Genomic DNA, 15,846 nt, shown 5'->3' with positions numbered 1-15,846 from the left:
ATATTCTCCCCCATTTCTCCTGATTGTTCTTTCTGTCTCTCTCACCCTGAAACTGTGGAACATTTATTCTGGAGCTGTAACTACTCAAAAGTGTTCTGGTTCTTTTTGACTGACTTTATTAAAGAATGTATTGACAAGGACTTTACACTGACCATGGAGGTCATGTATTTTGGTGCTCCAGAGGACACAAACAATACCACACAACGGGACTATCTTATCAATCTATTTCTTTTTTTAGCAAAATTTTTTATTCACAAATGTAAAGTCCAAAAAAGAAAACCTTTATTTTTCATTTTTAAGAAGGACTTAAAACAGTACCTATCTTCAATTCATCATTCAATGTGCCCTAATGCAATTAATACACGTTTAAAATGTACAATGTATAACATCCGTAATCATCTCTAGTTTGTTCTTATATGTTTGTATGTCTTTATACTTCCACAATTTTTAATGAAAATCCTACTACATTTAGTGGATGTATAGCTGTTATCTGTAATCTTGATTCTTTTTTGTATCAGATCCTTTTTTCAATAAAAAAAAAAAAAAATAAAAAAAAAAAAAAAAAAAAAATTCAATCAGAGACTGCTGTATATTGATCAATATATTATTATATATGGCCATATATGGTCCACCTAAAATGACTTTATAATGTCGAGTAAATGTCCAATGTCGTGCAAAATGTGCTTGCTGAACTAAAAACATCAAGAAATACAGACTGAATAGTGGAATACAGTTTTGTTTTGCCAGCCATATATTTTAAAATATATGGATCAATATATAGTAATATGTTGTTCAATAATATATTGTTATATATTTTCAAATATATGAGCGTGTTTGTGATATATTGTGATATATTTTCTAATGTATTGCAGTATAAATTGTAGTATATTGCAGTATATTTTCCTTCCGTAAGGGAAGGGCAGGTGCTGTTGTTTTTGTTTTGATTGTTTTTTTTTTTCTTTTCTCAGGGACTAGCCGACAGTTTAGAAGGAGCGACCCATTCATCCATCTGCAATGCAGACAGTGGACTGAGTCACGTAGTGTTTAGTATGAAAACGGCTTCTATGTGTGAGGGGCCAGTGTAGCATTTTACTGCGGATGGGTCCATTCACTCTGGAAACACTCAACTATATCATAACAACATTGCTATTCCAACAGAGAGTCTTAAATAACCGATGAAGACTTGGTTATTACCATTTTGGAGACAATACATGTATAACAGAGAATCTAAGATAAGGGGTTGAGCCAAAAATGCCCGGGTGTTTTTTGGGTCTCAGCCCATTATCGGGGTCCTCCTTCCTTCCTGTCCTAATGCCGACCACAATTTTCTTTTTTGATCACCACCCATCACTGATTTTCATTTCTTTTCAGTGATACCATTATGTGTTGCTTACCGTGTGGGGAAAGTTACTCAAAAACGGTAATGCATTACTGATTACATGTTACTGTCTTTCAAAAGAATCCCTTATACTTACTATATTTAAAATGTAAGGCATTACATTTTTGCATTACTTTAGCTACAAAATATGGATCTGGCCATTTACAGTGTAAATCAAGCTCATGAGTCATGACTCTTTCTCACCTCCCATTCAGATTTCGGCAGCATGCAGAGCAGACTAAACATAGAGATCGATCACTTCATGTGAGACACGTTAAAACAGATTCCTAACCCATGTGGTGTACTTTAGGATGACAGTCAGTCCATACGGCGAAGCTACGATATTCTGATTGGCCACTTACAAAGTGCCACTAGGCGCTGAAGGTTCTTTGTTCAACGCAACCACCAGTTACTCCAAGAAGAGTATATGCTGGCTGTCATTGCGTGCAGGACATGGACGCGGACGCGCCTCGCTCTCTTCCTCTCTCCCGTGCGCATCAGCTGCAGGTGGCGAATCGCATGCACCTCCAATGAACCCCAAACCCCACGGCTCGTCTAACATACAATGGATTAAGAGGAAAGAGATGACTATCCGTTCAGATGACAGCCTAAGCCTGTGTCAGAGGGCTATGCAGCTGGTTGCAGAGCTTTGCGTCGCTGGTGATATTGACCGCGACAAATGCTCGGACATATTCCCGTTGGAGAGCCCCATACAAGGTAAAGGAAATGCAGGTAAATTTTTAATTAATGTACCACTTTCACTATGCTCCTTTTTATATTTGGTTATACAGGAGTGACGCTTTTGGAAACTAGTACGCGAACTTAAAAAAGTCATTGCAAACTTCCCTCCAACAACTTTGTATTTACTTTTTTATGTAGCATGCAAAATGTACTGTCAAAAAGTGTCTTGTTGGCTTCCTTTTCCGTTCGACTAAAACGTGGAGTCCAGAAAAGCGTACATCACTTCGTTCTGAGATTTTTCCCACCTGTGGCTTGCAGGCATTTGGCAACAGGTTGTCCTATGATGCAGGGAGAGGCTTTCTCAAGCCATCCGATTTTGGGTGAAACGTTTTTGTTTTTGTTTTTTTGCACAGCTTTGCGCAGCCTTTTTTGTTATTTTACGAAATTTGTTTCATTTGGACGCTGTTAGTTAGATTATAGTGTGGTAGTTGATAAGGGTAAATAATCTCGGATGCGCACTCTGGACAGCATTATAATTGTAGTTGTAAAATGTTTGGCATAGATTTTCAGGACACACTTTCTTAAAGATTGAAGATAGCTGTAAAGGGTTGTAAGGTGCTTTTATTCCTCTCTTTACGCACAGGGTGCGATATGTTTCCAAAGTTATTTGTTTTGCAGATTTTGTTGGTTTTGCCAACTTTCAACGAATCTTAATCACCACCAGTCTTACCACCACGCGGCAGAACGATTGGGAAATGATATTGCGCAATAGTCTCGGGTCAGTCTGTCATATAGGCACGCACGGTTCTGGATGCAACTGACAACGCTGTTTTTTGTGCTTTTTCAATCTCGTGTTATACTCTCATGTCATGTTATTACCGAAAGGAAACTTAAACCAGATGATGCACATTTGAAATAGTTCAAACGTTTGAATTTATGAAGTGTGCTCAGGGAAAAAAAAGAATGCCCACCTCTCTCCTTTTCTGAACTAATTTGTTTTCAGCCTCCCCTTTCTTATGCCTGGCTTCTCTCTTCTTTTCCCCTTCTCTCCTTCGTCTCTGTGTTGTCACACTTGTCTGCTGATAACTGCATTTTCTGTCCCCCATGTCTGCTCCCTTGTCGATGGTGTTTCATGTTAAAATTGTCTGTGACTGCCCATTTCACATGTTATCTGTCTGCTCCCACGACAAACCACCACCATTACCACCACACGCTTTGGTGTCCGTCTTCTCTTCGATTCGTGTTTGCCCTTGTCCGCCCCTGACCCAACAACCTCCATCCCCCACGCCCACGCCCACCTGACCCTTACCCCTTACCCACACCACCCCAGACATCTCTGTCAGTCTTCTTGCCGTTGTCGTGGGTTTCTGTGGCCTCGCCTTGTTGGTAGTATCTCTCTTTGTCTTTTGGAAGCTGTGCTGGCCCATCTGGAGGAGCAAAGCCCTGCTGTCGTCTCACGTGGATAGCAGCAACTGCAGTAACCCCCATCACCACCAGGGCCACCAGGGCATGCTCCCAGAAGCTCCTCCGCCCATCATGCCATCCTCCCTGCCCCACCAACCCTACTCCTCCGCCTCCACCGCTGTCGACACCAAGGCGGTGCTGGCTGGCAGCCGGCAGCCCTCGCCTCAGCCGCAGCCACAACCGGCGTTTAAGCAGCATGAGGAGGAAGAGCATCACACAGTACGGACAATTCTTCAAGTTGCCATTGATACTGCACAGTACAAATGCAGTGTTGAATAAGCATTTAGAGCAGGGGTTGCACACCTTTTCCAACACGGGGCCCACTTGAATTTTTCACAAATGTTCGGGGCCCACCTCTGACCCAATAAACAATACGACTCAAATGAATAGTCAACAGCAACACACACACAAATGTTGTATTGATTTTTAGAAAATGTTTTCAGGGCATACTTGGGACACCGTTGAGATCCAGCAGTGGGCCCCAGCCCACACTTTGAGAATCAGTGAGTTAGGGAATACTCTGGGATCAAATACACCCAAGAAGATGTCATATCGACTCTCTAAGACCAATACTGTGTTATGTTACGGTGTAACAACAAGTGAAACAAGTGAAAATTGTAATGCATTCCAGTTTGTCTTGTTCAGCGATGACACTGGATTTGATTGGTTTTGGTCTTGGGAGATCATTGGAAGCGGTGTGATGTTCTTCAAGACTAGTGGCCACTGATACTTGCTGGTAGAGTGACATTGCATCACATGTGTGACATTTTTATTCAAAACGACTTACCGTTATGTACAGGGTATTGGTTACTGTGCTCGGAGCAATGTGGAGTTAGGGGCCTGTGGAATTCGAACTTGTAATCCTCTGATCTTAAGGTCACTGCCCTAATGATTAGACCAGGCATGTAAAACTCAGACCCGGGCCGGGGGTCAAATCTGGGCCATGGAGTCATTTTATTTGGCCTGCAAGATCATTCCAAATGTGAATTACAGTTTAGCCACATGCACCATTAATACAAGTGACCACAGACCAGTAACATAATTGCAGGTGCATAATTTTAGCTCATTTTAAGCCCTTTTTAAAAAAATAAATAAATATTCGAGTTCGGCACACAACTTTGTCCCAGATTTTGATTTTGACCCACTGTGAATTTGAGCTTAGGCCATGGCCACGGCAGACAGCAGTGTGTTCTTCACCTGGCCCTCAATGAGGACAAGCAGCAGTGCACAGTAAAAACTGTTGTTTTTATATAGCCCTTAAGGTATTGAAATCAACTCCTTTTAAAAAAACATTTGGTCCCACTTAAAAATAGTGTTCATTTTACTCTTTGGTCAGTGAAACATTTTCAAATTTAATTCTGCTCAATATTTTGGAAATATCAACACTGGAATGTTACCAAAGAAAAGTAGCACTGGTGCCACCTGGAGAAGAGTGGGTGGGTAACAGTCTTGCTGTACAGTTGAAATTACACTGGCCGTTATGAAATTTCTACCTGACTTTTGACTCCACTGTCTATAACTCTACCTAGAGTTATATAAGTAAGCCTGTATACCGTAAATTATACACTGTGGAATATAATAATCTTGCTTTACAAGGAAAGAACGAAGTAACTGCAGTGTTGAAAATGGGCCATTGTAATTTTAATGACAAATATATGAAAATATGTTGTCCTTTAGGGTGGACGACAACAGGGTAATTTTTAAGTAATTTTACTAAGTTTGGAGCTCTGTATTGTCACTACATTCTTACTTTGCCGTGCATTAACACCCCATTTGTTTCTTCTACCATGCTACAGCAGCAGCAGAGGAAGAGGAAGGTGGTGCCTGAGGTGAAGGTGAACGGCCGCAGCTCGGTGAAGCTGCTGGAGGCGGCCATGAAGATCAGCCAGACCTCGCCCGACATCCCCGCCGAGGTGCAGCAGGCCCTGCACCAGCACCTCAGCAAGCAGGCCAAGATCCAGAGGCAGACCACCGAGCCCACCTCGTCCTCCAGGTAACTACCCTTAAACAAGGTTATCTTCCACACACCGCGCTCTTCCGTCTTTTTGGTGCGTCTCTGAAGTAATCTAGTAGTAGGAAATGGATCGCACTCAATTTTTCTTCTTTCTTGTTGTTTTCTTTTTATTTTAACATTGCAGTCCCTGTTGAGTGCGATCCATTTCCTACTACTAAACTACCCTTAAACACCCATGGGTGCCGTGAGGGGGGTAAAGGTGTTACAGATTCTCAGGGCCTGACAGCACTGAGCAGGGGCCCTGGAAGGATGCTTTATAACATAATTTGACATTTTAGGGGCCCAAAATTTGAATCTTTCATGGGGCCCAAATGTTTTAGCGGCGCCCCTGTAAACACCACAGTCCACACACCCGTTACGGAGCGCTCCTCCTTCTCTCTCCTCCAGGAAGTGACTAGTGCAGTCTAACCTGTCGTCTAACCTGCATTCACACAGTCATCAACTAGTCATCTAACCTGAGTCGTCTAATATGCATTACATTTCTGAATCAGTAAGCAGGCCAAGATACAGAGGCAGAACACTGAACCCACCTCGTCCTCCAGGTAACTAGCGCAGACACTCATCTAACCTCCAAAGAGTCCACACACCCATTACACTGTATGCATAGAGGAGGTGGCCTTTCAGATGGTTTATTTCTGCACGCCCTGCACCAACACCTCAGCAAACAAGCCAATACAAGATACAGCAGCAGACCACCCAGCCTGCCCACATCATCCTCCAGGCACTGTAACTAGCACAGACTTTCACCTCATCTGAACATCCCAAGTACACATAATCATTACATTGTAGTGGTGTGGATCGGCACTGCCCTCACGATCCGATTCGATCACGATTCGGGAGGTAGCGATTCGATTCGATTCGATTCTATGCGATCCGATCCGATCCGATCCGATTCATTTCTACAATGCATTGCAATGCATTACATTTATATTGAAAGCAAAGCAAATGTTTAATCAGTCATGATGAGGCAATACAAGTAGTCAGATACTGAGCAACAATTTATTGGCGGTTTTCTGTATCAGTCTGTATCAGTCTTGCAATGGTTTGAAGTGCTTTTATTTCATTTAACATTCATTTGCCCCCGAAATATCCATGGAACTAATTGAAACTTAAAAAAATTGCCAGATCGATTCTGGAACTTGCCGGATCGATTCTGGATCGTCCATGCCCCGCATCGATTCGGATCGCCGAATCGATCATTGTTGACACCACTATTACATTGTATGCAGTGTTTTTTCGCAGATGTTTCATTAGTCAAGCTGGTGGGAGGTTAGCCAGTATCAAAGACACCTGACTGTCATTGGAAAGACTACTGTATGTCGTCAGTTGTGCCAACATGGCTGAAGGAACAAATGGGGTGCCTTCCAATATGCGACCTTGCGTCCTCCACTTGTGCTTGTGGCCTCGTACCAGGAAGTAATATGTCATGATGACATCACTGACAACAGCATTATATTTCAATATCTCGCAAAAGCTCAATTGTAAATTCATTTTCTCATTTGCAAACTGGATGGTGAATGAAAAACAGTCTACCAAAAGTTGTTGTGGCTAGGCTGAGAGCTGGGAAACTTTATTGTTTTCTCCACAGAGGCGGTGCCAGGAGGCGGGATGAGGCCACAAGCACAAGTGGAGGACACAAGGTTGCATATTGGAATGCACCCATGGTTCAGTTTGAGGGGGTGCCCTTTCAGATGATCTCCATCCCTACCTAACAGCCAGGGGTCCAACCAAACCAAAACCAAAATGGGGACTGTCCCCAGATGAATGACACATCTGATCTCCCGTAATGTTTGTCCCTGATTTTGTTTTAACCCCTTAGGCCCACCACAGCACTATGGCTCTCTGTAATGTCACAGCAGTGTTGTTATGAAGTAGTTAAGCATTTTCAGCAAGTGAATAGGGTTGCCGGCGACCCCTGCTGCAGTAAGAGGCTACGCAGCGGGAGCATTCATTATGTTCACAACATTGACTGCAGGACTGAGATGGCAATATAAGGAATCTGTGCTTTCATCCACATCTCCAGATGAATGTTGAAAATGTTCTTGATTTATAAAAATACAGTAGACGAAGGAAATGACAGTCCCATAAAATAACTCAAAGGGCAGACTTGTTTTGACAGCTGTTTATAAGAAGTGATTACTTTTGTTTGACTTCTGTTGTGTTTTGTATGATGCAGATAGCAGTGAGTGCATTTCCCTTTTAAGGTTTACAACTATCTTCCAATTTTGAATCATTACCAAAAATCATTTTACAGTAGAATATGCACACAATAGACCTAATAACCATACACTAATCCTATTGTATACATAATGTATGCCTGTGATGATTCTCCTTGTAGAGGTCATCTTAGTCAAAGGTTTCAACCCTTTAAGACACGGCCCCTGAATTTGCTGTTACCAGAATGGCAATGACAAGTCGTAATGTATTGCTGAAGGCCCTGTGCACTGTCATAGTGGTGTAGTACTATGGGAGTTACGTTTTTTTCAGTGGCCGTTACAATGTTCCAGTGGTAGAATGGTGTGTACAATGTTCCAGTGGTAGAATGGTGTGTACAATGTTCCAGTGGTAGAATGGTGTGTACAATGTTCCAGTGGTAGAATGGTGTGTACAATGTTCCAGTGGTAGAATGGTGTGTGCTACATTGCAGGTAACTGGAGTTCGTCTTGGAGCTTGAAAGACTTCATTGATCACTTTCACTTACAGACGTCATCACTTCTAATTCAGATGGAGAGAAACAGAGGTGTTTATTAATCTCTGAAGGGTGGACCTGTTAGGCCTCCCCTTGTCCGCGCAACAAGGGTCATATGTCCAGGTGTCAGTTAATTGGTACATATTGTTATAAACATAGCGTACAATGTAGGACAGGATGAAGTTTAGATGGACTTTAATGTTAAATACAATGCGTGTCACTCTTGTGACCAGTGGCGGAACAATTGCACACAGGGCCCCTGGGCAAGAGACTTAAAGGGCCCCCTATACAGCTTGCCAAGCTCACAATTGGGCCCCCACCACCAAAACGGGAGGGCTCTGGGCCTAGGGGCAAGTGCCCTGCTCGCCCTTCCTATAGCTCCGCCCCTGCTTGTGACTCCCGTCTTGTAACGGTGGCTCTCGCTCCTGCTGGGAATGGAAAAAGTAATTTTCAATTTATTTCAGTAATGCTATCTCTTCTGCTGGTGGCGAAGTATTGATCAAATTAAAGTGTAATGGCATGGTTTTCCTTCACACTATACAGATACAACATGACTGTTGGAAAACAGATTATTTGTTCTTCGTTTTTGTCATCTTTGAAGAATTGGTCATAGAATAGGGTTGGTGGTTTATTTGCTTTCTATGTGCTTATTGGCCCATTTGCTCTAATGAATGCCGAATTGTCCATAGAATAGGGTTGTTTATTTTTTCACTTAAGCACATACTGCACTTCAACATGTTTTCTTCGCCCATTAGCACTAATGGCCGTGACAGTGCCTGGCTGCTTATTCAGCAGGAGACCTGGAGGATCAATTAAGTCATTAGGCAGAATGTCAGAACAGGAAAATGACTTCCAAAATGCCTATGCTTCTGGAGCCAATAAGCTAATTGAAAACAAAAAAAACCCTTCTTCTTATGTCTTCAAGTAAGAGAGAGAGAGAGAGAGAGAGAGAGAGAGAGAGAGAGAGAGAGAGAGAGAGAGAGAGAGAGAGAGAGAGAGAGAGAGAGTCCCGGGAGATTTGAGGTATTGGATGTATTGTGGCAAAAACAGAACAATTGTAAGGCATTCCAATTAGATGTCGTGCGCACTGCACATGTGCTGCATTGATTAATTTGATTGGATTTGCAAAAATGGTTAGTTATGACAGTTATGGGAGGAGGAGCTATTGAAAGACGTGATGTTCTTCAAGACAAGTTGCTATTGATACTTGTTGGTAGGGTGACGTTAGTTTGTACTTCATCATTGTCGATGTAGTATTAAGGCATTTTATCGTCATTGGTAGTAAGTTGTATTACTATCAAGACATTTGATCAGCATAGTAAGATGTTGTTGGTAGCAATATGACTCAGTATCAAGGCTCTTTGGTTTCCATTGACACTTGATATGTGACAGCAAGTGTACTTCATCATCTCCAGCGTACATCTTTTCAGGCCAGATGTCTTCATATCAAAGCTCCTTGGATGCCATTGATACTTGTTAGTTGGGTGACACCAAGTACATGTCAACATTGGCAATGTATTATTTTGTAGACAGTAAGACCCATTAGTATTAAATCCCATCAGTTCGCCCTTGTTGGTAGTAACATATCTTAGTACCAAGGCTCTTAGGGTGACATTGATATGCCTACTTGTTGGCTACAACAAATAAAGAGATAAAAACAGAATCCAGTGTGCGGTGTTTAATGAACTTTTCATATTGATCACTTTTTCCTGCCTTACACCTGCACCTGGACAGCTGAAGGGTTGTGCACAAGGACTTTCTTGCACTTAGGCCTACTTGTTTGTTTGGTTGCCATTGATACTTATTGGTAGCATGTCTTAGTATCATGGCTCTTTAGTTCCCATTGATAATTGTTGATAGGATGACAGCAGTGAACTTCATCGTTGTACTTAAGATGTCTTAGTATCAAGACGCTTTGGTTGCCATTGATATTGTTGGTAGAATGACAGCAGTGTACTTCATCGTTGTACTGTACTTAAGATGTCTTAGTATCAACACACTTACGTTGCCATTGATACTTGTTGGTAGGGTGACAGCAAGTGCACACCCCTCCTCCCGTTCAGGCTCGTGGGACTAGATGCTCTGCAAATAGGCATGGCGGCCCTTGTTACGGGGTGTGTGAGTCACCCCGCTGCCATAGTGATGGCTTGTAAACGACCCCGGCAATTAAACAATCAACGCCGCTTCTCTTTTGTTTCGGGTGCCATTGCTTTCAAAGTGCTTTCAGCAGCTGTAATTAGTGTGACCTCCGCACAGAGCTGAGAGAGACAGAGACAGAGACAGAGACAGACAGAGCGTAGAGGCAGAAAGACAAAGGTTTTTGCCAATGTTACATGTTGTTTTCCAGCTCTGCCAATGAGTCAGAGAATTATGATAGAGAGAGAGGGCTAGAGAGAGAGAGAGAGAGAGAGAGAGAGAGAGAGAGAGAGAGAGAGAGAGATGAAGCAGGTCTTGGCCAATTCTACATGTTGTTGTCCAGATGTAGTCCATCTTCTGCCAGTGAGCGAGAGAGAGAAAGAGATAATGTAGGCCTTGCCCAAATGCCGTGTGTTGTCCAGCTGAAGTCCATCTTCTGTTCTATCGTACAGAGAGGTCCTTTTTCACTGCTAGCTGCTGTGCTGTCATTAGGACTTTGGCAATTTAGCAAACGAGCAACTGGCAATAAATTACACAGCGGTGGCTGAGAGAGACTTGAAAGAGGCAGCCTTTGGTGTGGAAAGGTCAGATTTAAAGAGGGGGATTGGCCCGATGTACAGTGGCATCTCCTCCTGTTCTTAGATGAGTTAGCCGCGCGAGCCGCTTGTATCACACTGGCATTTATGATTGAGTGCTTGGACACAATGGGACAAGACCTACAGTAGTTGATCTATTACATTTGTGAGTCTAATCAAGGCTTTTTTTATTTCGTTTTTTGCCAACTACTCTTAGTTGGCATCAAGCCTTCCTTCTTAGGATGAATTAAAAGGTCCCTTTCAGTCTCACAGGCCGCCTTTTGTGGAGAGATATCGCTTTGCTTTGAGATGGAGGATTTTCTTGTTGAACTTGGAGAAGATTGCTTCGTTTCAGGACAGCATGAGGTGGAGTGAGTGCTCAAGCTGAACGCTGTTCCCAGTGTGGTTGGCAAGCATCCTGCACTTCTGACCTGAGCTGTGGAGTGGCAGTGCCCGAGGGTACCTAAGCACTATCAGGAACGCAGGATGATGGTAGGCATCCAGGCATAGTGGATGTACTGTATGTACTATGCGTGAACCTGAGGCAGCCACTCCAATTAGGAAATCCAATTAGGATCGTGTGCCAGTGAGATAGTGTGTGTGTTGTGATAGCAATTTATTTCTCTTCTTTTAAATACATTCTGAGTGAGGTGAGGAGGTATATCGTGGCTATGATGATGGGAGTCATTCCAGATGATGGGAGTCATTCCATATGTCATTCCTTAATCCTATTGTTTGCTTTTCTGCTGTTGCCTTTGCTACAAAGCAATCTTGCTATTGTGGAGATTATCTCTTTTTTTCTTCTTCTTCATTTTGTTGACTCCTTGCAGTCTGCTTCGCTATGATTTTTTTTGCATCTATGTTGAATTGTTTGCTTTATGTACCTGAGTAGGCCTACTGCTTCATAAAAATGTCCCCAGGTTTTCAGGAATAATGGAATCACAGCAGTCACGTTGCTAGAGATGCAGAAGTGAAGAACCACCCACGCGCACACTGAAAACACTACTTTGAAAGAGCTGGCAAAGCAAAAAAATAATCTAAATGCTAACCGTCCACAAAATAGGACACCAATCTGATGGACCATGTAACAGTCATTCTTGGGTTAATGGACCACCGGCGTGAATTATAATAATTTTATGGCTTTTTGTTTTATATTGGGCTTTAATTGGGAGCAAAAACAGTTTAATTACTGCCACATTAAGCGTACTGATGTGCGCAATGAGGAGGGGAAACAGCGAGTGATTTAGTCGTTCAAGCTCTTTTGTGTTTTTTTTTACGATGGGTGGTGGTGGGAGAAGGAGAGATTAAGTATGGGACACCCAGCAGATCAATTCTGTTGGAATCGATTTCAGCACAGCTGGGTTGACTACCACTGCACCAAGGGAGGTCACATATCCACTGCTTAATCCGCACTCAGGAGATTTTTATGTCTCGCCTATGCGATGGTAAGAAAATATCTTTTAAAATGGTGAGTCCTTGAAAGGGAACAATCTCTCCCCCTCTATCGATCTATCCAACTGCTCTCACTCTGTTAAGCCATTTACACGTATTGTATATGGATATTCTTGTAAACACAGCAGTTAAATAATATCCCTGTCAGGGACTAAAACGTCCCTGTCACAGACAATGGATTTTTTATTTTTACCCACATGTCGTGTTTGTATGTGAACGGATTAAAAAATATCTGCATTTAAAAATATCTGTATGTGTAACCACCCCCTATATCTAGCCCTCTCTCTTTCTGTTTTTTTTTACACACATAAGCACAAGCTGATTTGGCATATGCATGAAGTTACACAGACACACACACGCACACACAGGCAAGCACACACACACAGACACACACACGCATGCACGCACGTACACACACACACACGCACGCACGCACGCACGCACGCACACACACACACACACGCACACACAATCATATAATCCATTAACAGTTGTCATATATTTAAGCAGTGCCTGATGGCACTAAAAAAGATGGAGATTTTGAGCTTCAGATGACAGGCATGCCCACATATGAATAATATATAAGAGCATTAAAAAGCACACTTGCGGAGAGCTGCTTAGGTGTTCCAGTGGGTGTTTCATGACACATACCCCATAGACATTTTAATCCAGCCTGCCAGAGCAACACCCACTGTAAGCCTTTTAACATCATTATCACCAGAAATATACACTACTTTCAGGCACTGCAAAGTATTCATTCAGTCATATTTATACATATAGTAGGCCTATGTACAAAGCATTAGGATTTTGTATTGTACTGTTATGTCCTCGTGACCCCCTTGGAAAACGAGATATCTTAGCTATACCATCAAGACCAATAAAATTGTTATAGGCCTACATAAAATTATTCTCCGAAAACTCTTAAGTGAATTGTTATCATCTACTGCAGCAGCTATTCACGCCTCAGAGCAGGTGTTGCTGCAAAGTGTAGTAGTGGCACAAGTGATCTTTTTTGTAATGTTACCCATTTATTTTGTGTTGTTATATCACACCACCAAGGGGTCAGCAGTTTAATTTTTCAGATGAGACATTATTGTAACATGTGTGCTCCTCCTGTAAAATAAACAGGGGATGCCAGCCACATTTTTCGTCTTATCCATGTAGAGTTTGTGATGAACACACATGCACAAGTGTTAGAGGAAATGGGAATTAGATGTTTAAACCATACAAAATCAAACATTACTCAATGTTCCTTTTCTGTTCTTCGTCCGTCTTAAAAACACTGCTTGCTCTTACTGTGAGGGGCTCAAACAAAGTTCATTACAAAGGCGGAATGGTATTATCCATTTCATATTTCAAACAAATTAACTGATTTTTAAATTGAAAAGATATATTTGATTTTGATTTGTGAGGGTATATGAAATGCAATAAAGGGAGATGAAGAAAAATCATCAACACTCTAGGACACAGCAGTGATCCTCAGGGTTAATTGAACGGCAGGTAACACTTCAGGGGCCAGTTGCACTTTGAACAAAATGCTACAAATGGATTTTTTGAGTTCACAACACATATTTACGTCAGCATTCTCCATTGATGACCAAGACATTTTTATTTTTATATACTTTATTGCGTTTAGTCACATTGTTGCCGTGGATTTATCATTTGAGCGACAAGGAATGCTGTCAGGTTGTTGTGATGGTCTTGTTGGGAATAGGTGCTAGTTGCTAGGAGACACCAAAGAGAAGCACAAGAGCCATGGCTTTGCTCAGAGGATAGAAGTCATTATCAGCGGTGGGAAATGGGCTGAGAAACTGTGATCCAGTCATAGCTGTGAGTGCTGTGCTAGCACTACTAGCGCTGAATGAGGCATGACTCAGGGCAAACTGCAGGCCAGATCTCTTTTGGCTTTGTCACACAATGTTGCTGAGTGAAGTCTCTGGGCTCAATATTCGTGCATTTAGTACTTTGCCTTTTACAAAGAGACATTATGTGTTCAGGGTGACCAAAACAGTGCGAGTGTCCGTTCCTACACCAGCTAGGCTACGTTCTGCACTAAAGTGCTAACCTGCGAACCACTCACATTCATACCGGGCTCTGAAGTATTTCATACGTGACTGTGTGTTACCTGACATAGTTCATAAAGCGGCATACAAATTGTGTTCAGTGGAATAACTGCTAAACTATGTAAGATTGTATAATAATGTTGAAATTACATCAGTAAGAGTAGGCCTATGTCTACATCTACTTCATACCCCTGTGAATGTGATAAGCCTACATCCCATCTCCCATCACACAAGCACATCTTCTGACCCAAACGTGTAAGTCATTCAAAACCAAAACAATGCCTCCTAAATACTACCCTGTAATGTAACGCACATTTTCTTCTCCGTCGCACAGGCACAACTCCTTCCGCCGTCACCTCCCACGGCAGATGAATGTGACGAGCGTTGACCTCAGCATGGACGCGCTGCCCATGCGCCAGTCCTCCACCGCCAGTATCGGCCGCATCAAACCTGAGCTCTACAAACAAAAGTCTGTCGACTCCGAAGACGGCAACAAAGATCCTGTGGAGACCTGCGGCAAGCTCAGCTTTGCTTTGCGCTATGACTACGAGGAGCAAGCGTTAGAGGTGCGTAGCAAAATTAATTCAGGCAAAGCAACCATCTCACAGTTGAATTCCGCAGAATTTATTGCATAACGGCTGTGGAGTCATGATGCCCAGAACCGAGCTCTGACTTCTGACAAATGAGCCTACCAGCTTCCCCACAACACAATGTTTTTTATAAACATGAAAGTCTTTGTTCTCTGATGGTCTGAAGTTGCTGAGTTCCTACATTGCCTGCCTTTTCCCTATAATGTTTGTTCATACCTGTACATATTAATTAATTAGGTCAAATCAAAATACCGGTATACAGTACATGTACTTTTTGTCAAAATTTCAATTACAGGTGCGCATCCTCAAGGCACTCGACCTACCTGCCAAGGACTTCACGGGAACGTCCGACCCCTACGTGAAGATCTACCTGCTTCCCGAACGCAAGAAGAAGTTCCAGACGCGTGTGCACCGCAAGACTCTGAACCCGACGTTCGACGAGACCTTCCGCTTCCCGGTGGAGTATGCTCAGCTGAGCAACAGGAAGCTGCACTTCAGCGTGTACGACTTCGACCGCTTCACCAGCCACGACATGATCGGGGAGGTGGTGGTCGACAACCTGTTCGAGCTGTCGGATCTGTCACGGGAGGCCGTGGTCTGGAAGGACATCCTGGCAGCCACGACGGTGAGAGCGTTGAACTGTTTGTGTCTGTGTGTGTGTGTGTGTGTGCGTGTGTCTGTGTGCGTGTGTCTGTGTGCGTGTGCGTGTGCGTGTGCGTGTGTATGTGTGCGTGCGCGCGTCTGTGTGGTTAAGTCTGTGTGTGTGTGTGTGTGTGTGTGTGTGTGTGTGTGTGTGTGTGTGTG

At 42.9% G+C, this 15,846-nt stretch overlaps 1 protein-coding gene across 1 annotated transcript in view; it reads left to right on the top strand.

Annotated features, from left to right (window-relative positions):
• The first annotated feature begins 1,908 nt into the window (after window positions 1-1,908).
• syt10 (synaptotagmin X) overlaps window positions 1,909-15,846 on the top strand; it is a 29,785-nt gene continuing 15,847 nt past the window's right edge. Inside the window, exons 1-5 of the mRNA XM_063218026.1 lie at window positions 1,909-2,110; window positions 3,390-3,631; window positions 5,320-5,516; window positions 14,787-15,018; window positions 15,338-15,667. Coding sequence (XP_063074096.1) covers window positions 1,909-2,110; window positions 3,390-3,631; window positions 5,320-5,516; window positions 14,787-15,018; window positions 15,338-15,667 — 1,203 coding nt within the window. The remainder of the gene's footprint in view (window positions 2,111-3,389; window positions 3,632-5,319; window positions 5,517-14,786; window positions 15,019-15,337; window positions 15,668-15,846) is intronic.

This window comes from Engraulis encrasicolus, chromosome 15 (genome assembly GCF_034702125.1).
Source record: "Engraulis encrasicolus isolate BLACKSEA-1 chromosome 15, IST_EnEncr_1.0, whole genome shotgun sequence".
Taxonomy (NCBI): Eukaryota; Metazoa; Chordata; class Actinopteri; order Clupeiformes; family Engraulidae; genus Engraulis; species Engraulis encrasicolus.
This window is presented reverse-complemented; position numbering and strand designations above follow the sequence as displayed.